The 23,308-nt window shown below is 42.9% G+C and overlaps 1 protein-coding gene across 8 annotated transcripts in view; it reads left to right on the top strand.

The window, feature by feature from the left end:
- The window catches only part of ZNF236 (zinc finger protein 236), a 151,759-nt gene that overhangs the window by 28,231 nt on the left and 100,220 nt on the right, over nucleotides 1-23,308 (top strand). For 7 of the 8 annotated variants that reach the window (XM_054460242.2, XM_063653850.1, XM_063653851.1 and 4 more), the window contains 3 exons: nucleotides 1,259-1,423; nucleotides 17,570-17,748; nucleotides 20,588-20,712. In XM_054460242.2, the coding sequence (XP_054316217.1) occupies nucleotides 1,259-1,423; nucleotides 17,570-17,748; nucleotides 20,588-20,712 (469 nt within the window). Of the gene's footprint in view, nucleotides 1-1,258; nucleotides 1,424-12,508; nucleotides 12,603-17,569; nucleotides 17,749-20,587; nucleotides 20,713-23,308 lie in introns of those variants that run through there. The other variant, XM_063653849.1, reaches the window with a different exon arrangement.

The following is a 23,308-nucleotide window of genomic DNA, read 5'->3' on the forward strand; positions in this document are numbered from 1 at the left end:
AGTTTCACTCTGTTGCCCAGACTGGAGTCTCGGCTCACTGCAACCTCCTCCTCCCAGGTTCAAGCAATTCTCCTGCCTCAGCTTCCCGAGTAGCTGGGATTACAGGCACGCGCCACCATGCCTGGCTCATTTTTAGGGTTTTAGTAGAGACAGGCTTTCGCGTGTTGGCCAGGCTGGTCTCGAACTCCTGACCTCAGGGTGATCCGCCTGCCTCGGCCTCCCAAAGTGCTTGGATTACAGGCGTGAGCCACCACCCCCGGCCTGCTTGAAGTGATTTTGTTTATAATAGTGGATTTGGTCAGAAATAGAAGGGAAAAATCCAACTTAATGAGTTGAAATTTTTCAGAGACTACAATCCAATAAATTTATATGCAGCTTTTTCTTTTTTTATTTTAAAAAAAAGCTTCATCATAAACTATTATTTCAATGAATAGAAGAGTTTGACAGAGAAAATGTTTGGAAGAAAACTTTGAGAATACATTATTAGAATATGTTTCTTTCTGTGTTCATTTTACAGCAGTATCCATACACTCTTACAAACAGCAAATGTAAGCATGCATACTTAGATGTTCAACACAAACCCATATCATGCAAACACATGGAGAAAGAAACTTTTTTTTTTTTTTTTTGAGACAGAGTCTCGCCCTCTTGCCCAGGCTGCAATGCAGTGGTGCAATCTTGGCTCATTGCAACCTTGGCCTCCCAGGTTTGAGCGATTCTCTTGCCTCAGCCTCCCAAGTAGCTGGGACTATAGGCACCCGCCACCATACCTGGATAATTTTTGTATTTTTAGTAGAGATGGAGTTTCACCGTGTTGGCCAGGCTGGTCTTGAACTCTTGAGCTCAAGTGATCCGCCCACCTCGTCCTCCCAAAGTGCTGGGATTACAGGCGTGAGCCACCGTGCCTGGGCGCAGAAATGTTTTAATAGCATGTTTTAAAGGTTATCTTTGAAAGGTGTTTCATTGTCAAACACTTATACTCACTGAAAGAAAACAGCTTATATACAGCATTTCTTATTAGAAATATTTCTTACATGTATGTATGTGTTTTCATCCTTATAATCCTTTCAGTAATTCTATCAGGTGCTTTACTGTGTTTATTTTGGATTTATTGACTTAAGGGCCAGAGGAGACTTCAGAAGTTTCTGTAGATTGTCTGTACATTATGGTACTTGTTAATATTTTCATAACATTTGTTGAACAAGCATCTGTAAAAAGATTGTATTTCAGTGGCTTCTTCACTTTTCTCTCCAAATAGCCACATCGATGTGACCAGTGCCCCCAAACATTTAATGTTGAATTCAACCTGACACTTCATAAATGCACTCACAGCGGGGAAGACCCTACCTGCCCTGTGTGTAACAAGAAATTCTCCAGAGTGGCTAGTCTCAAAGCGCATATTATGCTACATGAAAAGGAAGAGGTAATCGTCATCATTTTGCATATACTTTGTTAACTGATTGTTAAAATACATCTGATTATGAGTCAGGAGGATTTTAGATATAAACTCGTTTTAAAAACCTTTTGTGTAGATTTCAAGGAGTGAATTGTCATTAGATTTGCCTTGATACCAGTTGACTGATAAGACATTTCATTTGCTGGCCCTGTCAATGCCTTAGGGTAGAGACATCTTAATATGTAGTATATTTGAAGGATCAAAATATATCCACTTGGCTGGCAGAGGCTCCTCCTGGTGCCTCACCCCCCTCTTTGTAAACAGAAACTAACTTTTATACGATTCTGCCATGGCCAAAAGTAACTTTTCTGCTTCTGAACATGGTAGGATCTCCTTGCTTACTCCTGGGTCTTCTGATCTGTGAGAATCTGAGGGAAGAGAATCATTTCATCATGGCCCAAAGCAGCTTATACACCAAAGTGACCACTCGTGGTAGCTCCACAGGCGCAATGTCTAGGACAGCTTAAGGATGACAGGTCACAGTGCTGGGGCGGGGGCTGAATCTAAAGTGCCAATGACTATGGCTTAAAAAATATGCTCCTCCTTGGTCAGGTGGAGTGGCTCATGCCTGTTATCCCAGCGTTTGGGAAGCTGAGACAGGAAAATTGCTTGAGGCCAGGAGTTTGAAACCAGCCTGGACAACATAGTGAGACCCCATCTCTACCAAAAAAAAAAAAAAAAGAAAAAGAAAACCTTCTCTGAACTCCCCCTTTGCATTATTACTATAGAAAATTAGGAAGATACAGAAAGTTAAAGGAGAAAGTCATCTCTAATTCTGAGATAATTACTGATAACTATTTGGTATATTTTCTTCCGGAGACAGAAAAACACAGTATTGAAATTGCATATTCAGATGATCCCTGACTGAAGATGGTTTAGACTTAATGTGTTTTGACTTTACGGTGGTGTGAAAGCAAACACATTTCTTAGAAACCTTACTTCTCTTGTGATGTTAGGCAGAGGCAGCGAACTGCAGCTCCCTGTCAGCCACACGCTTTTGGCTTGTGATATTTCCAGTTCACCGTGGGTTTATCAGGATGTAATCCCATCGTAAATCAGGAGGCACCTGTATAAAATTTACATTGTGAAAGCTGACTTCACACTTTGTTTTTTTTGAGATGGAGTTTCGCTTTTGTTGCCCAGGCTGGAGTGCAGTGGCGCCATCTTAGCTCACTTCAACCTCCGCCTCCTGGGTTCAAAGGATTCTCCTGCCATAGCCTCCCGAATAGCTGGGATTACAGATGCCTGCCACCACGCCTGTCTAATTTTTGTATTTTTAGTAGAGATGGGGTTTCGCCATGTTGGCCAAGCTGGTCTTGAACTCCTGACCTCAGGTGATCCACCTGCCATGGCCTCCCAAAATGCTGGGATTACAGGTGTGAGCCACCACACCCAGCCTGACTTCATACTTTCTACGTGATTTTGGATCCTGTTTTTATCAATGTCTTTAATTTTTATTTTAAAGTAATTTATTTTTATCTCTTAAAATCTTATAATACAAGTAATGCATATTTATTTTGGAAAAAAATTAGTAAAAAAGGTAACATTAAAACCACCCATAGTGGACTTTAACAAAGCTGAACACATAGAAACAGCAAGGTGGTGGTTACCAGAGGCTGGGGAATGGGGGGGTTGGGGAGATGTTGGTCAAAGGCCACAATATTTCAGTTAGACGGGAGGAGTAAGTTCAAGAGATCTGTTGTACATCATGGGGACTAAGTTAATAAGAATACATTGTATGTTTGAAAATTGCTGGCTGGGCACGGTGGCTCACGTCTGTAATCCCAGCACTTTGGGAGGCCGAGGTGGGCAGATCACCTGAGGTCAGGAGTTCAAGACCAGCCTGGTCAACATGGTGAAACCCTGTCTCTATTAAAAATACAAAAATTAGCCAGGCGTGGTGGCAGGCACCTATAATCCCAGCTACTCAGTAGGCTAAGGCAAGAGAATCACTTGAACCCAGGAGGTGGAGGTTGCAGTGAGCTGAGATCATGCTATTGCACTCCAGTCTGGGCAACAGAGCAAGACTCTGTCTTTTAAAAAAAAAAAAAAAAAGAAAAGAAAAGAAAAATAAAATTGCTGTGAGAGTAGATTTTAAGTGTTCTCTCCACAAGAAATATATATGTGAGATAACACATGCAAACTAGGTTGATTTAGCCATTCCTCAACGTATACTTATACCAAAACATGTGGTACACCATAAATATGTACAGTTTTACTTACCAATTTAAAAATCAATTAGTTAAAAAAAATTATAAGAAAGAAAACATACTATGTGGAGAGAATACATTTGTGGTATTTCAAACTGTTTTTTCTATACATGCTTTTCTTAATAGTTTATGTTTAAAATAGTTTTTTAAATACAAAAATAGGATTATGTCATTATACAGACTACTTTTGTAACCTACCTTTTTCCATAACATATTGTAAATACATACTCCCTCTTTTCACTCATAAAAGTTATCACTCATTATCAAATATTAATATTTTAAATTATTAAAATCTGCAGTATCTTGGGTGGGTGTGGCAGCTCCTGCTTGTAATCCGAGCACTTTGGGAGACCGAGGCACTTGAGCTCAGGATTTTGAGACTAGCCTGAGCAACATAGACTGTCACTACAAAAAAAAAAAGTCTTCAGCATCTGGATTTAGCATAATAAAATTTAATAATTTTCATCATTGTTTAACATTTACATTGTTTATATTTTTTAATATTGTAAGTAATATATCTTTGCATATGAATCTTCTTATGCATCTTTAATTATTTCCTTAGGACAGATTTCTACAGTTAGATTAATTGAATTAACAAATAGGACTTTTTTCCCTCAAGTTCTTTATAGAATGCCATATGACATTCTAGAAAGTACATGTCAATTTAACACCTTCTCTTGCACAGTTTAGGAATGCCTGTGTCACTTATCGATAGTGCTATTTGAAAATGGCTATAGTTATATTTATATTTTTATTTATTTTTGGAGGGGGAGGAGTCATGTTCTGTCCCCCAGGTTGTAGTGCAGTGGCGTGATCTCGGCTCACTGCAGCCTCCGCCTCCCAGGTTCAAGTGATTCTCCTGTCTCAAGTCTCCTGAGTAGCTGGGATTACAGGTGCCCCACCATATCCAGCTAATTTTTGTATTTTTAGTAGAGACGGGGTTTCGCCATGTTGGCCAGGCTAGTCTTGAACTCCTGACCTCAAGTGATCTGTCCACCTCAGCCTCCCAGAGTGCTGGGATTACAGGTATGAACCACTGTGCCTGGCCAGTTTAATTTCTTAAAAGCAGAAAATGTATTAAATAATGGTGTATTAATATATTTTGGTATAAGTCCTACGTGCACACAGTAAGAAATCAAACAATAGAGAAGGCTATAGAGAGCAAAAAGTTACATCTCCTTTGGGTTCCTAAGTTCCAGTTTTGCTCCTCAGAAACAACTTTCATTAGCAGTTTCTTCTGTATCCTTCCAGGGACATTCTATGCCTATACAAATCTCCTCTGTACCATTATTAGTCAACCCATAATATTCTGTGCCTTTTCATCAGTTAACTATGTGTCTTAAGTGTAATTCCACATCTGTTAATCAGAGAGCTGTCGCTTTCTTTTTAACAGATGCATGGTATTATATTGTTTATATGTGTATCATAATTAGCAAGTCACTGCTGTTAGGCATATAGGTCGTTTCCAGCCTTTTCCAAACAAAGCTATGGTGATCAAATATGTTTGTCCATGTTTGAGTTCTCAAGATGGGCAGTGTGGTATCCCAGAGGACATTTGGTTATCACTGTTGTGGGGCTGGGTGTGGATGGCATGCTTCTGTTATCTTGTGAGTAGAGGATGCTGCCGAACACCCTGCAGTGCCCAGCACAGCCTCCATTGCTACGAGTAACCTGGCCCAGAACATCAGTAGTGTGAGGTTGAGGAAATCCTGGGTTAATAGAAATGTGAGATATATTCCTGGAAATGGAGTTGTTAGGTCAAAGGATATGTGAATTCAAAATTTAGATATTGTCAAATTGTTTTCCAAAGAGATTTTGTCAGTTTATCCTCCAGCCAATAAATGGTGTTTAAGATTGCTCATTTCTTCATACCATTTTCTTTCTCTTTAAAAAAATTATTACTTGAAAAAAAATAGAAATCAGGTCTCACCATGTTGCCCAGGCTGCTCTTGAACTCCTGGTCTCAAGTAGTGATTGGATTACAGGCATGAGCCACTGTGCCCAGCCCATTTTCTTTCTTTCTTTCTTTTTTTTTTTTTTTGAGATGGAGTTTTGCTCTGTTGCCCAGGCTAGAGGCACGATCTCAACCCACTGCAACCTCTGCCTCCCGGGTTCAAGTGATTCTCCTGCCTCAGCCTCCTGAGTAGCTGGAATTGCAGGCACCTGCCACCACGCCCGGCTAATTTTTGTATTTTTAGTAGAGATAGGGCTTTGCCATGTTGGCCAGGCTGGTCTCAAACTCCTGACCTCAGGTGATCCACCTGCCTTGGCCTCCCAAAGTGCTGAGATTACAGGCATGAGCCACTGCACCTGGCCGGCCATACCATTTTCAATACTCTGTTGTAAAAGTTGTCTCCTCCAATCTGGTAATTTAAAGATGGTATGTTTTTGTTTTAATTTATATTTCTTTAATTATGAGTGAAGTTTAGCATCTTTCCATGTTTATTAGCCATGAATAATATTTTTATGTTAATTAAATAATTTTTTTTTTGCAAGGTGGATGTGTGGGGATTATTGGTCTTATTCTTGCAAACTTGTGTAAAGTATTTACATTCCTGGAAAGTTAGGTTTTTCTGCCTTGTGTGACAAAATTATTTCTTGGTTTCTGGTTTCGTTATTTTCTCTTCCTGGCAGAAATTTTTAAATTGTCATGGACTCAAATTTTCAATCTGTTCATTTATGGATTCTGGTTCTTGTGGCTTGATTAGAAATGCTTCCCAATTCTAAAATTATTTTCTAAAATATCCCACACGTCTGGAACATCCCACATGGATCTGCCTGGTACAGATCCTCATACATGCAGAGCAGAATTCGCATGGAAGGGATGTGTCCACACTGATGCTGCAGTGTAGCCCATCCCCGCGGGGCCTCCCTGCCTTCCCCTAGTTCCCACGTGGACCACTTCTCTCGCAGGGCTTCCCCATGTTCCCCCAGTTCCTATGTGGGCTCCTTCTCTCTCAGGGCCTTCCCGCCTCCCCGTAATTCCTATGTGGGGTCCTTCTCTTGCAGGGCCTTTCCCCAGTTCCTGTGTGTGCTCCTTCTCTCCCAGAACCCAGCGCCTGGCAGCACTGGCATCATTACTCACTCTCTCATCCTGGATGCTCTGAAGGAGCCGTCTGCTCAGCCGGGACCCCCATGGTCTTCCTATCCAACAGCCCTCAGGATGTCCACATTTCTCAAGCCAGCCCCCCGACCCTGCTTCAGATGGCAGGCATAATTAGATATGGTCTTCCTCCTCTGCCATGGTTTTGTGAAGGCAGCAGGGTCACCTACTTCAGTTTGCCGCCATGTAGGACCTCTCCCTTCCTATTCATATGATTCCAGGCCTTCAGTTAACCACCCTCCTTCAGATTACATTATCTGACCAAAAGACACAGTCCAAAGCAGAGGAGAGTAGAAGGCTCGGGGTTTAGTTTTTGAATATTTGGATATTAACCAGCTGTTAAAAGTCAAAGTAACACAGGCAGGTACACTCGGAGGAGAGCCCGTCTCCTGCACCCTTGCCTGCCCAGTTGCCTCGGCTTTCCCAGGCTGCCTTCCTGCTTTTCTAGTGTGTCTCTGCTGTGTCTCTCTTTGTAATGAGAAATAAATGTTTGTATGTTCTTATTTTCTTTTTCTGGCTTATCATAACATGTGAAATTTAGAATTTTATATAGTTAAATATAGGCTGGTATTTTTATTGTACTAAATATTTAGATTCAGGGGAGAACTGAACATGTTTATAATGTTGAATCTTTATGAGAACACGGAATGTGAAAACATCAGCGATGTTTGGTTACTATGGATTCAGTACACTTTTTACATTTCTTAAGTATTTTAAGATTCTAATGATATTGTGTAGGGAGGTCTTTTGGCCATATGTTGTGTTACGTGCCTGTAGGAAAGTGATGCATTTGTGTGTGTTAGTTTTCCCTGCCATCCTCCCTGATTCTCTGTGCAGCCTCATCTACACATAATAATCGGGTAGTAAGTTTTTGGTTCTGTGTTGTTGCAACTAGCATATGCGCAGTTTTTAAAAAAAATCACCCGTCATTTATTTGTTCTCATAGTATGTAGTGATGGCATATTCACCTAACTTTTTATTTTGAAAAATTCCAATCCTAAGTGAAGATTTGAAATAATAGTACAATGGATATTTGTATAACCTTTTCCTGGACTCACCAATTGATAAATTTGCCAGATCTCACCTTCCCTCTTCTCCCTTTTTTGAACAATTTTCAAGTAAGCTACAGATTTCACGTTATTTTACCACTAAATACTTCAGGATGTAGCCCCTAAAAACAAAGACACTGTTCTTAATTTCACAAAACAGTGATCACAATTTAACACTGCTGTAATATCCATTTTCAGAGGTCCCTATCTGGAGGGGAAAAGAGTGGCATTTTACAAGGGGAGCAGTTAGTTTTGAACAGATGAGATACTTCTCTTTTGACCCTGGAAGAAGTGGAAGAGGGCTCAGGTGGAGGCGGGTGCAGGTGGAGGAGGAAGGGGGAGAGGGCTTAGGTGGAGGTGGAAGGGGAGTAGCTCCTGGTATGTCTTGCATGTGTTCCCAGCCTTCCTCAGACTGTGCTTTCTTAGTGTCTAATGAAGTTTTTCATAGACTTTCAGGCAGAACCCAAGGGTCTGTGTATTAACCAGTTAGATCTGTATGATCTAGTAAGTATTTCTGTCTTAATAACTTAATAGTTATTTGAAAGACCAACCCGGGTGTGTTGGGTACTGCACAGTGTCTATATCCTTGCATTTCCTATTTACAGTCATTTGCACATTGATTTTGGAGTTTTCTCTTCCACGTGGTTCTTCACTTCATCTTTGATCTTTAACCACAGCAACCGCGGAAACTTAGCTTCACAAAGACATTATGTTATTGAAACTGAAGTACCTCAATCTAGTTTCTGGGTGTTATTGGACAAGAGTGGAGCACTGCCGTTTCCCTTGAACATGTGACCTATTCTTGGGCCTCCTCATAAGCTTGTTATGGTGCACTGCGGTGCCTCAGTTCACGGGCTGGGGCTGAGGCCTTAGAGCCCACATTTCTCTGGGAAATGGAAACATTACTCTGTCTTCACCAAAAACATGGGGTGGCCTGAGGCATCTAGAGATCTGCATGGGGGGCCTATTTTGGGAATGGGAGCAGAACCTGAGTGGGTCACATCCATGGGCGGCCCTGGGAGCTGAGAGCCCATCTGGTTGTGGAGTCTGGGCTGGGCAGGGGTATGGTCTCCTTTCCACCGCTCAGCCCCTGGGAGGAGTGGAGATGGTGGTTTGCCTGGAGATGGGGGCTTCTGAATCGTGTGCTGTGGAATAACAAAGGAGTCAGGGCCATGGGAACCTTGGTGGGAGAGCCGACATGTTGAGCCGTGTGGTCTAGGCAGAGAGGTGAAACTTGAGGGGTGTGTGTGAACCCTCTGTTAGGATGACACAGGTGGGTAAAGGTGGTTGAAGACGTCTGTGCATGCCACACGCTCTGGGTGGCCCAACCCGAGGACGACATGAAGGGTAAAGATTACCTCTAAGGCTACACCCATCTACAGGGGTCACCAGAACAGTGAGCTTTACAGTTTTCCATTCTGAAGTTCCTTCAGATGTGCCTTTTAATAATTCACTGTGATTTCCTCCATAACTGGAAAGAGAAACAACTGTTATCTGTCATTCGCAGATGTCCTAAAGTATTTATACCTTATTTTGAAAACCTTCCTTTCGTCCTGTTTTCTCTTCCACAGATGGGCCAGGTTCTTTTCCAGATCACTTCCCACAGTGGTGCTCACATTCTTTGCTGTTTGCTTCAGTCCCTGCCTCTGCTGTTGTGTGGTTTTGTTATGCGGTGATCTCCTGAGTAGGACCACATCATCTGAACTTTGTGCAGCCTGCTCTCATCCAAACCCTCAGTTCTGTTTGTAAAACTCCAGCTCCCTTCATCTCTCGCTGTTGTGGTGGTTAAGAACTTACACATTCCTTCGCTTCTGACTCCTTTTTAAATTTTTTTGAAAAGGCTTTTGAGAAATATGTGTTTTCTGAAATCGCTTGACTTTACATTTCTGTTACTACTCACCCCTGCTTCTGGTTTCTCCCTTCAGCACACAGCAGGCTGTCTTTGATTAATAAGTGCTAACAGGAGAAGAAAGCGGGGAAGAGTCATGGAAGAGGCTTTGCTGAACTCTGGCGTGAAGCTGGTGAGGGAGCTGTGAGGATGCTTCACTGCCTCCTTGGCACCGCGTGTCTGTGCTGCCAGGGGAAGGGTTCTGGAAGTTAGGCTGTCATATTCAGCCACCTGAACTTAGCAACCTCATACTGAGCTCAAGATTTACATGAGCAGAGGAGAAAAAGGCCTCATTGTTCTTGTTCTGTAATAACACTTTGGCAATATGTTGGCTCTCTTTTTTCCAACCGTTGTGTTAATGCTTAGGTCAGAGTTTGTGACTGTGCCTCACCTGGCAGCCTGGCGTATGTGGTACAGAGCTGGTAGGGCAGCCGTGCCCTCAGGCTTGTCCAGCATCTTCATTTGCTATCTCTGAGTTATTTGCTTCTGAACCATGGTTTACAGTGAGAACGGGAGGAGGAAGGTGCACTGCTTCTCTTTAAAGGCGTGATCTGGAAGATGCATTTCAGTCCTGCTCACATCCGGTTGGGTAGAACGTAGTCATCAGGCCAGTGATCTAGTGGTTGGGGTGGCTGCGAAATAGTGTTGAGTTGATTAGCTGTATGCTCAGCCAATAAGTCTATTAGTGCATAAGAAAGGAAGAATCAATATTGGAGCACAATTATAAGTCTTTTCCCTATATGTCAAAATAATACGTTCCTTGCTGCGTTTGCATTTTGTGTTTGATTTTTCAGTTAATTGATTTGAATATGGCATATTAATAGTAACTAGAGGGATAATTTCTTACCTTTAATTGTATTTAAAAATAACCTCTAAGGTTCCAGCCACGATGGAGCAGCTTCCTTCTCCTAGGGGTCCCCTGTATCACTGTTGTTAGAGATAACCAGTCAACAGGCACAGGAGGACTCTGAAAGGCATCAGAGGTGGCGGACAATTGGAGGGACTTGAGGAATAATGTGGCCGTCAGCTCCCTGGGTTTCTTTTTTCTTTTTTTGAGATGGAGTTTCGCTCTTGTTGCCCAGGCTGGAGTGCAGTGGCGTGATCCTGCTCACTGCAAGCTCCACCTCCTGGGTTCAAGCAATTCTCCTGCCTCAGCCTCCCGAGTAGCTGGGACTACAGGCGCCTGCCACCACCCCTGGCTAGTTTTTTGTATTTTTAGTAGAGATGGGATTTCACCGTGTTAGCCAGGATGGTCTTGATGTCCTGACCTCATGATCCATCCGCCTCAGCCTCCCAAAGTGGTGGGATTACAGGCGTGAGCCAAAGTGCTGGGATTACAGGCGTGAGCCACCGTGCCTGGACTGGGTTTCTTTTTTTCCTCCCAGACACCTGGACAGGGTTTTGAAGAAGCCTGCAGCCTTCTGCCAACAAGCGGAGAAGAAAAACACTCCAAGAAAAGCTGGTTTCCCTTAGCTAGTACTGGGAAAAGGTTGGTCCAACAGAACAGAAAATCTTTTTATGGTATTTACTCAATTCCAGTGAAATGCCAACTGAAAAGCTGCTCAGCGGAGCTGAGTGCAGCATTGAACTTCTATCCCATTCTGCCCCCATCCCTTGGGAGCTGGCAGCACTTCGATTTCCCCGGTGCTTGGGCCCAAGCAGGGAGCTAACCTTGCATCCAGGAAGGGGATTCTCCTGGCAGAGGGAGGAGACAGAATTCCCCTCCCAGTGTGTTGGCAGAGCCTATCTGGAAGCCCGCCTTCCATCCTCCCTTAGCAGAAGCAGGCAGTTTTCTGATTCTCCCTCCAGAGTGTGTCAGTGGGTCCATTAGGGAGCTGGGCTTCCCTCCCCATCAGTGATGAGACAGAACCATGCAAGACAGACAAGTCTGCACTGTGCTTTCCTCCCTCTGGGGTCAGTGGGGCTCTGCAAAATGGGTCTCCGCTGCTGCTGGTCCTTACACTGCATCTGAACAGGGCAACTGCTGGTCAAAGGAGAGCCCAAGAACTGGTCCCACAGTTTAACACCCAAAGTGTCCAGGACACAGACACGAGCCAGCACAGTCCCTGCTGGAACAAGGAAAGAGCGATATCAATATGAAGAGGGCCTGGACATTGGAATTACCTGACAAGTACTTTAAAGCAGCTGTCAAGAAAATGCTTTATGAGTTTTGAAACAAATAAAAAAATAGAAGAAAGAAATAGAAGAAATAACCAAAGGGAAATTATAGAACTGAAAAAGCCCATGATTGAACTAAAGAACTCAGCAGAAGGGCTCACTGGTGGACCAGAGAGGACAGAGGAGAATCAGAGGAGAACCTGAAGATAGAGCAGCAGGAATGACTTAGGCTGAGCAACAGAAAAGAAATAGAAAAATTAACAGGGCCTCAGGGAACTTTGGGACAGTAACAGAAAATTCTACATTTGCATCGTGGTCATCACGAAGGATAGGAGAAAGAGTGTGGGGCTGGAAATGTATTTGAAGAAATAATGGCTGAAAATGACCCAGACTTGGTAAAAGTCATAACTCACAGATTTAATAATTCCAAACAGGATAAACCCAAAATAATATGCACCAAGACGTATCATAATGAACATTTGAAAACTAAACCTAAGAAAAAAATCTTGTGAGACACTAGAGAGAAATGATCTGTTGTTTACAGAAGAACACTGATTCAGGTGACAGCAAATTTCTCATCTGCCTCCATGGAAGCTAAAAGAAAATAGCACAAAATTTTTCAATTGCTGAAAGAAAAGAATTGTCAATTACAAATCTTCTTTTTTTTTTTTTTTTTTAAATTAGAGACAGAGTCTTGCTGTGTTGCCCAGGCTGGTCGTGAACTCATGGGCTCAAGCGATCCTCCCACCTCTGCCTCCAAAGTCCTGGGATTACACATGTGAGCAACCATGCCTGGCTACAAATTCTATATGTGGTAAATGTCCTTCAGGAACGAAGGAGAAATAAAGACATTCTTAGATGAAGGAAAACAAACTCTTGCTAGCAGACTTACCCTTAAAGAATCACTGAAAGATCTCCAAACAGAAAGGAAATGACACCAGAGGGAGGCTTGGAGCTTCAGAAAAGAAAGAAGAATGGTGTGGTGGTTAATTTTCTGTGTGAACATGGAGAGTGTTTTTGGATGAGATTAACATTTAAACCATTGAGTAAGCAGATTGCCCTCCATGATGTGGGTGAGCCTCCTTCAGTCAAAGACCTGAATAGAATGAAAAGACTGACTTCCCCAAGTGAGAGGGATTCTCCCGCAGACGGCCTTTGGTTGTCACTTACATTATCAACTTTCCTAGGTCTCCATCTGCCAGCCCACGCTGCAGATTTGGGGCTTGTCAGCCTCCATAATCATGAGCCAATTTCTTACAACAAATATCTTTTTTTTTTTTTTTTTTTTTAAGACAGAGTCTCACTCTGTTGCCGAGGCTGGAGTGCAGTGGCACTGTCGGCTCACTGCAACCTCCGTCTCCTGGGTTCAAGCAATTCTTCCGCCTCAGCCTCCAGAGTAGCTGGGATTACAGGCATCCACCACCACGCCCAGCTAGTTTTTATATTTTTAGTAGAGATGGGGTTTCATCTTGTTGGCCAGGCTGGTCTTGAACTCCTGACTTCAGGTGATCCACCCGCCTTGGCCTCCCAAAGTTCTGGGATTACAGGCATGAGCCACCGCACCCAGCCAACAAATATTTACACACACACACACGCACATACGCACATGCGTTTTCTTTGTTCTGTTTCTCTGGAAAACCTTAACACAAAAAGAATGAGTAAGAATACAAAATTGGGGTGAATATAATACACTGTTCTTCTCCTTATGAATTCTTAAATCGTAGTTGATGGTCGAAGCAGAAATTATCATCTGGTGTGCTCAGTGTACATGGAGGAAATACTCAGGACAGTGATATTTAAAGAGGGGAAACGGTACAAGACTCTGAATGGAAATAAGGTTTTCCATACTTCTCTCAAGGTGGTAAAATGTCAATGCCAGTAGATTGTGATAAGTTCCGTATGTATAATCCTACCTAGAACAATCTCCAAGAATGCCATACAAGGCAATGTGCTCGAAAATACTACTAATAAATCAAAATGAATTCTAAGAAATTCTAAAAAGTAATCCAGGAAGGGAAGAAGAGAAGCAGAGGAAAAGAAACAGTGAGCGAACAACAAATAATGACAGACTTCAGCCTTCAGATACCAATAATTACTTTAGATGTAAGTACGTGAATTAAAAGACATTGCTGGCTGGGCACGGTGGCTCACGCCTGTAATCCCAGCACTTTGGGAGGCCGAGGCGGGTGGATCACCTGAGGTCAGGAGTTCAAGACTAGCCTGGCCAACATGGTGAAACCCCATCTCTACTAAAAATACAAAAATTAGCCAGGCGTGGTTTTTGTAATCCCAGGTACTTGGGAGGCTGAGGCAGGAGAATTGCTTGAACCTGGGAGGCAGAGGTTGCAGTGAGCTGAGATCATGCCATTGCACTCCAGCCTGGGCCACAAGAGTGAAACTCCATCAAAAAACAAAAAACAAAATAAAAAAAAACCTCTCATATGATCTAACAATACATTGTCTCCAAGAAACTTACTCCAGACATAAAATGGCCCAGCACAGTTCCTGGCAGGTAGAGAGTTCAACTAGTGACAGCTGTTGGAATTATTGCTTTTTAAACTATTCACCACTTAGGACATTCAGAGAGCCTTCTGAAGAAAGCTGCTTCGTTTGGTAGAAAGTGCAGGTACATTGAGGTCTGGGGGAGCTGCTGTTGCTCCTTCAGTGAGGTTGAAGATGAAGTGAGATGAAAGTCGGTGAAGCACCCAGCAGTTTGTTGGGTGCAGACAGTATTGGGGGCACCAGTGCAGGGTCCCCTGAAACCTTGGAAATAGGACTAAAATTGCTTTCTAAGGGTTAAACTCTGAAATCATCAACATTGGATTGGAGTAGTAAAAAGTTACAGTTAAAATGGGTGCATTTGTTATATGTAAAGTTTGCCTCATTAAAATTGATTTAGAAAATAACTTGTAAACATGTCTTCTTACATGTACTTAGGAACTATAATTAAACTTTTGAGTTTAAGGGGTTCCATTTTTAAGTTTTACTTTCAGAACACTGAAATCTAATTTTTAGTTACTGCTCTATTGAGATTTATAGTCTAAAATTCACAGTGGTCACTACTCTGACCAAACAAATCTCAAACCCAGAAGAGTGAACCGGAAAAATTACTGCAGTTTTTAAATCACTGAGGAATTTTTCTTCAAAGTCACGTAATTATTGAAGGTCACATTATTTTTTGAGTAAATCACTTCACTTAAGGGGTGTTACAGAATGTTTGGAGAAACAACACGTGCATGCCCACACGCACTCAACACAAACAACTTTCCCATGGAAGACATTGTTCACATTTATTGATCATCTCAGTAGCATGCACAAATGAATAGTGATGGATCAGGTTCTATAAGTGTTGAGAGAAGAGCAGCGTTTTGTGGGGTGGGTTTGGGGTTTATTTTGTGTGTTGAGCAGTACCTGAAGTCAGCAGAGGCACACTGCATTAGGAAAAGAAGCATGGCTTCTGAGAAGGCCAGGACAGGAGACAGGATGATGATGGGGTTGGATCCTGGAGGGGATTCGGAGAAGGGGAAAATCCCAAACACGCGGAGTCTGGTGAACACACGCTGCCATCCTAGGGCAGCGGTTGGACAGGAGAGCAGCCTTGAGGCAGTCAGTACCTAGCATTGCACGCTCTGGTCTTTTAGAGATGATCATATCTTCAGCAAGGTGGAGACAGATTAAAACGCCATGCGTTTCTCTTGATGATTTCCCATGGCCAGTTAGCATCATGAGAATTACCCCAGGACAGCCTCTGCTTCTAGGTGAGAGACGTGATGTTAACTCTGTATGGAGAATGCAGTAAGTGGAAGGCCTGTTGTCCTAGTGGCCTGTGACTATACATGGGGTGTTGTTCTTGCAGAAGACTTCCTCAAGTGTTGCCAGGGCGGGCAGGGGGAGGGATGAGCATCCTGGCTCTTTTTGGCTTGCAGGAAAGAAAGCAGAAAGACAGTGATGTAGCCATCTGTAAGCTGGCAGGTCTTGGCTGTGGCCTGGGAGGTGCTGGATCCTGCTCGCACCATCTGAGCACGTTGTGCATAAACTGGGGTTGTCACTCAGACAGATCCAACAAATGCCTGAGTAATATCCATGTAGATATCCCTGAAACACATGAATCAGATCATTTGGTAAAAGAGTAAGTGAAAAGAGGGTGGGTGTGAGCCAGGGCAGTATCAGTACGGAGAGGAGCGGGCTGCGAGGGGTTTTGTGATGCGATTTTGAGACAGGAGGCATAGTGGGGAATCATTGGTAATGAAAGCAGTGCATTTTGTTCAGATGCATTCAGGACTGCAGAGGTTTTTTTTTTTTTAAGAGCTGCATCAAATTATGATTTTTTTTTGTGGGGAGTTTCCTAGAACAAATTTTCTTTTAATCAACAAGTCACTAAAAATTTAGTAGTTTATTATTTCCTTAAATTATTATACAATACTACTACTTTAAAGTTATTTAAATGATTTTTGGATTTCTCAAAATATTTCACTTTTCTTTGTCTTTTTCTGCAGTGTAGCTAGAGGTAGTATCAATTAACAGCCTCATTTTAATGAGGTTTACAAACATTTATTTACAAGACTAGTATATGCAGATCAGAAAAAAGTCTGGTAGGAAAAAATCAATGTATTTTATTTGGAAATAACAGTTTATGCTCATTGACAAGTCATGTTTTTTCATGTTTGTACAGTTCATTTTGAGGATCATTCAAGTAAATACTGTAATTGTGTGATGGAACTCCAAATGAGTGAATTAACTAAAATTTTTACTAAGTCAGCAATGGCTACTGATGAAGTAATTATTGAGTTCTCACTCTAGGCCATGCACAGTCAGCGTCTTACAGGTGTCATTTTGTCTAACCTTGTAACAGCCCTGTGAGGGCAGGGGTTATTATCCCTGTTTCATAGGCTCAGGGTGGGCAGCACACCCAAACTAGCAGGTTAGCTAGTGATTGGCAGCCTTAAGGTGAACCTAGACCCAGCTGTAGAACATCTAGACCAGCATCATCTAAGTGAAAGATGAGTAATTTAAAATTTTCTAGTAGCCACATTTTTAAAAGAAAAAAAAAAAACCCAAACAGGTGAAATAAATGTTAATATATTTGTTAAAATATGTCCAAAATATGAACTCATATATTAAAGATTACTGAGCTATCATTCTTGTATTTTTGCTCGGAGTCTTTGAACTCCTGTGTGTGTGTGTTCTGCAGTTACCCCATGCCTTGGTTCAGAGGGTCCCTGGTTCACAAGCTCAGTAAGCCAGGCCACCGCCTGCGCTCTGCTCTGCCTCTAAACCAAGCGAGACAGTGATGTGATCTATCTATTAAAAACATGAAAGGTGTCATTTTGTTTCAAGGTTGTCTCTTAAACCATAATCTTAGTTTGAATTCTTTCCTGACCCTTTGTAGTGCTGAGGTCATCCTACTTCTCTCTAAAGTGCTCACAGAATAGGCGGACCCAGTGCCATTACCCAACACCAGTTCAAAACAGAACTCATTTTGCTCAAAAATTGTGTCGATCTCTCACCCTTTTCCCAATGTTTCTGTCTTTTTCTTCCAATAAAGAAATGATTTTTGTATATTCAAATACATTTTTGAGAGGTGAAAGTGATGCTTGTTCCAGAGGAAAGTATTAGATCAAAACCAAGATTAGAGGGACCAAGTAGTTTTCATTTAATTTGTGTATTAACCGTTGATCATACCAGTTCTTTGAAGGAGTGGTTTTGAAAGGTTTGCTCTGCTCACCGATGGGTTTTCTGTTCCAGAATCTCATCTGTTCTGAGTGTGGGGATGAGTTTACTCTACAGAGTCAGCTGGCCGTGCACATGGAGGAGCACCGCCAGGAGCTGGCTGGAACCCGGCAGCATGTCTGCAAGGCCTGCAAGAAAGAGTTCGAGACCTCCTCAGAGCTGAAGGAACACATGAAGACTCATTACAAAATTAGGTATGAGTCATTACATGGGCTTGGTCAAAAATCCATCTAATATGTTAAAAGCTGGCGCACTTTGCTACGACCCACTAGAAATATTTGCTGCAAGAACCCAGCAAAGTGGAACCCCACAGATAATTTGGTGTCAGAATGTCTTTTATAACATCCATGGTACATCCCAAAACATTAATGAATAGTGTCAGGCTATGTGAGTAGAAGTGTTTACCTAGTGTTATAATGTTGAAAGCTGTAGAACAGGGTACTGGCAATACATGTTTATGGGTAGGTAACAAAATATGTAAACTAGACTCACAAGGGTTTAATTAGTACTCCTTCTAATAAATTAGTTTGTGGTACCCAACTGTTAAAACTCATATGTGCCTGACACTGTTCTTAGCGTGTATATAAACAGAACCTCATTTCATCATTACAAACAACCCTGTTAGGCCAGAGTACTTTTACGTTCCCATTTTGCGATGAGAAAACCAAGATTAGAGGGACCAAGTAGTTCTATGAGATTTTGTAGCTTATAAGTCAGGAGTTTGAAATTTAAACCCTAATAGTCTGATTTTAGAGCTCATAATCTTAACAACTGACTATATTTGAATGCATTTATACATTTATTCCTAGTCAAACTTAACGTGTTTTTAAAAATTTTATATTTTGCCTAATTCCTGATAACATGTTTTTACTGATGTTTCTGTTTCTTAATAAAGTGAAATAAAATATTCTTCCTGGCCCTTTGCTCAAGTTAGCTAATGGTAATAATCAGTTTTCACACTAATTTAGCTAATTTCTCCAACAAACTCTAAAAGGCAATATTGGGCCAGGCACAGTAGCTCACGCCTGTAATCCCAGCACTTTGGGAGGCCAGGGCAGGCGGATCACCTAAGGTCAGGAGTTTGAGACCAGCCTAGCCAACATGGTGAAACCCCATCCCTACTAAAAATACAAAAATTAGCCGGGTGTGGTGGCACATGCCTGTAGTCCCAGCTACTCAGGAGGCTGAGGCAGGAGAATTGCTTGCACTCAGAAGGTGGCGGTTGCAGTGAGCCGAGATCGTGCCATTGCACTCCAGCCTGGGCAACACAGCGAGACTCTGTCTCCAAAAAAAAAAATTTAAAATAAAGGCAGTATCAATTATCATTTTAACTACTATATTATCAGTTTAGCTTGCCATCCTTCTAAGCTGCAATGTTTAGGAAATAGCTGTACTTCTTAACAACAAGAAGTCCCATGCCAGTTGATTAACACAGTTTATAAAATGCCTGAAGACTCTAATGTTTATTTATCCTCTTAGACATTGCATTTGAGAATGTGGACTGGACATGTCTGTATGATCAGCTGTCTCCTGTCTTTCTTTTTCATTTTGCCTCCTGTTGACTAATGTGGTACGCACCTAATACTTTGTGATTTCAGTGATTTTTTTTTTCTTTTATCCCCAACCAATTTGATGGTAATTTCAGTGATTTTTAAACCCCCAAATATAATACGTGGTCTCTATGCACTCCAGATTTTTATTCTGATGAGGCTTTAATGCAGGCATTTTTGATGTTTCCTTGGAGGTTTGAAAGATGATTGAAGATGTTTAGGTGCTTGTGGCACTCAGACAGTCCTGGCTTCTAGGTCTTTCCAGCCTGAGGAGCAAACCAGACAGACGAAGCCTTGCCCTCACAGAACTGCCCTTTAGTGAGGAGATAGGCAATGACCAAGTGAGTGGGTTAGTCAGTCCCACAGTTTCAGATAGTGGTGAGTGTCAAGAAAGAAGGACAGTGGGATGGGTGTGTGCAGTGTGGCTGAGGGAGGCTAGGGAGGCAGCTGTTGTGCGTGGGCCTTTCTGAGTGGGGCTTTTGGAAGGAGACTGGGGTGAGGAGCAGGGAGCCCTGCAGCTTTAGGGGACCCGCCTTTCAGGCCGAAGGAGTGTGTTGGTGGAAGCAGTGAGCCTCCCTGGTCTGAGAAGCGGGAAGGTGGCCGGGGTGAGGAGAGCCTGCCCGGCAGGGCTGCGGATGTGCATTTCCCATGACTGGGATGGGAGCCCTTGGAGGGTTTTGCACAAAGGGAATGGCGTAACCAGACTTTCGGGTGGCACTGGGCCTAGTGTGTGGGCAGGAGTCAAAAGCAGGGAGACCTTTTTGGAGGCTATGGAAGCAGTGCACTGGAGAGCTGAACCCGTTCTGAGGCCGCAATGGTGGCTGGAGGGTGGAGAGACATGTCCACATTTGGGGGTGTTTCAGAGTAAGACCAGCAGCTTTTGGAGATGGACTAGAAGAATCCAGTGTGACTCCTGAGACTTAAACTTGTGCAAGAGGGAGCTTTCATGTCTTGACATGGAAAGGAGCAGGTTGGGAATCAATGAAGAGTTCTGTTTTGAACACCACCCATGAGGCAATGCCAAGTGAGAGTTGGCTGTCCAGGGCTGGAGCCAGAGGAGGAGGCAGAGTTGCTGGAGGTAGGAGTTTGGACATCATTGGTGTGCAGATGGTACAGAGAGCAAGAGACTGGAGGAGATGGTGTGGGTCAGGTGTCAGTGTAGAAATTATACCCATAGCATCTTTGTTTCTGACCATCACAGGTAAAGCTTTGTCTAGAAGAGACATTTTGCTCCCCCTGCCCCAATTTCAGTTTTTGACCTGGAAAAAACAAATTTTTTTTCATCAGAAATAGAGAAAAATGAGTTTTATGATTTTTAAAACTAACACATATACACACAGACACATACATATGTGTGACTGATTTATCATTAAAACAGGTTCTGATGAGTAGTCAGCCAAATTTTCTGGTAGGATTTTCATTTTGAAATTATGGTACAAGGGAGACATCTTACTGTGTATTTTACCCCCCTTTATTATACTAGGGTATCAAGTACAAGGTCTTATAACCGGAACATCGACAGAAGTGGATTCACGTATTCGTGTCCGCACTGTGGAAAGACGTTTCAAAAGCCAAGCCAGTTAACGCGACACATTAGGATACACACAGGTATGAAAACACTGACTTCTGGATGACTGTGTGGCTTGAAGGGAAGAACAGGTGCCTTTGTGCTAGCTCGACTTGGAATCTGATGCCGGCTTTCTCATAGTTTGCTGGGTAATCTTGCTGAAATTAGTTACTCTTTGTGTGATTTTATTTCCTCACTTGAAAAATGTGGCTCTTTTATCTGTATATAGCTGTCCTAAATTATAAATTAAAAAATATACGTAGTGCTCATTGAAAAGTGCTTGATACATGGTAGGCTGTTAATAATTGGGGGTTGATATTATTGCTGTTATTGGTATGATATTTATTTATTCCCTCATTTGTTGTTACTGTGTGTCAGATATTATACTGCACTAATTAGAGCTAAAGTAACAAAGACCGGATGTGGTGGCTCACGTCCATAATCCCAGTACTTTGGGAAGCTGAGGTGAGGGGATCTCTTCAAGTCAGGAGTTCAAGACTAGCACGGGCAACATAGCGAGATCCTGTCTTTACAAAAAATAAAAAACGTAGCCAGGCGTGGTAGCGCCCACCTGTAGCCCTGAGGTGGGAGGGTTGCTTGAGCCTGAGAGTTTGAGGCTGCAGTGAGCTATGATCGTGCCACTGCACTCCAGCCTGGGTGACAGAGCAAGAAGACCCTGACTCTTAAAACTAATAAAATTAAAAACAAATAAAATAAAAATCAAGAAAGCAGTGGATTTTCATATTCTTTTGTAATTTTTCCTTCACTAAGCTATGAAACATTGAAATAATAAAATTTTATTTCTCCATGCCTTATCTTGTTCCTTAGTTTTGCTTGAATATTTGAAAGTGAGTATAGCATTCATAACTGAATACTCTTTGCCATCTTGTAAAGAGCAGCCTGCTTATAATATTGTATTAGTAACACACATGATCTCTAGGGAAGGAAAAAGGAAAATTGTACAAATATTTTTAGTATTTGAGGTTTGCAATTAAAATGATCCATGCTTTGTCCTTTTGTTTTCTTCTGTATTTCTTGATTTGGTTTTCTTTTATAGTGATAAAGTAAGAAATCTCACAGCTATTTTGCTTGGCTGCTATTGTTTGTCAATCAGTTCTATTATGTTACATTGCTTTTTTTTTATTTTTCAGAGTTTTAGTGAATATTTCTATGCAGAGTATTGTAGAGTCATTCAGATGACTTCAACGTTTATATGTCAGCATAAAGTTGATATTTTTAGGGCATCAGTTATTTATTTTCTAGAATAAGAGAGAAAGAAAACAATGCCTTTGTAAATGTGCTAATACATTATGTCTGTAGAGTATTCAGCTTTAATGTGTAGTCTCTGAAGTTTTAATCAATGAAAAAATAGTTTAAAAAGTTATAAACTTTACCCAAAGTAAAGATAAAGTAAAAAGTAAAGCAAATCCTTCTCGTGTTCACTTCTCAGTTGTCATTTACCTTTAACAGTTTGATACCTACCCCATTAGATTTTTTTTACGCATACATAAATATACATACATCATAAGCATACTCTCACTCCTAGAGAGACAGATGCATGTAGAATCACATACTTATGTGTCATTTTGGGATTCTGTGATGCGTACTCTTCCTGCATTGAACTTGAAGCATGTGTCACTTGCTCCAATTGGCTTGTGAGCTGCCTGGAGAGAGCAGCAGGTCCTAGCCCCAGGAGTCACTTAGGCCAGTGTGGTTTAAACAGGAGGCTGGCGGGCCCGGGTGGAGGTGGCAGGGAGTGCCCGCTTGCCATTCAGGCAATTCCGTGTTCTGGGCTTGGACTTCCAATAGCTGTGCCTCACAGTGTGTGTGATGATATGAGGGGGGTGACCAGAATCCTGCTGGACCATGCCTGGACTGTGTATGACCCAGCAGGGCTCCTGTCCAAAGGAGGCTGAGTACATTGCAGCATCGTCATCTAGAACAGGAAGGGTATCTCTTCGCAGGCAGTGCCGTGACCGGGCCACACTCTCGCCGTGCCTCCTGCCTGCCTGACCTCCTCTCCTGTCTGCCCTCCTCTCCTGTCCCCATGCAGGCAGTGCTGTGACCGGGCCACACTCTCACCGTGCCTCCTGCCTGCCTGTCCTCCTTTCCTGTCCCCACACAGGCAGTGCTGTGACCGGGCCACACTCTCATCGTGCCTCCTGCCTGCCTGTCCTCCTCTCCTGTCCCCACACAGGCAGTGCTGTGACCGGGCCACACTCTCACCGTGCCTCCTGCCTGCCTGTCCTCCTTTCCTGTCCCCACACAGGCAGTGCTGTGACCGGGCCACACTCTCATCGTGCCTCCTGCCTGCCTGTCCTCCTCTCCTGTCCCCACACAGGCAGTGCTGTGACGGGGCCACACTCTCACCATGCCTCCTGCCCGCCTGTCCTCCTTTCCTGTCCCCACACAGGCAATGCTGTGACCAGGCCACACTCTCACCATGCCTCCTGCCCGCCTGTCCTCCTCTACTGTCCCCATGCGGGCAGAGCCGTGACCGGGCCACACTCTCACCGTGCCTCCTGCCCGCCTGTCTTCCTCTCCTGTCCCCATGCGGGCACAGCCGTGACCGGGCCACACTCTCACCGTGCCTCCTGCCTGCCTGTCCTCCTCTCCTGTCCCCACACAGGCAGTGCT

The sequence above is a fragment of the Pongo pygmaeus genome, chromosome 17 (assembly GCF_028885625.2).
Source record: "Pongo pygmaeus isolate AG05252 chromosome 17, NHGRI_mPonPyg2-v2.0_pri, whole genome shotgun sequence".
Classification (NCBI taxonomy): domain Eukaryota; kingdom Metazoa; phylum Chordata; class Mammalia; order Primates; family Hominidae; genus Pongo; species Pongo pygmaeus.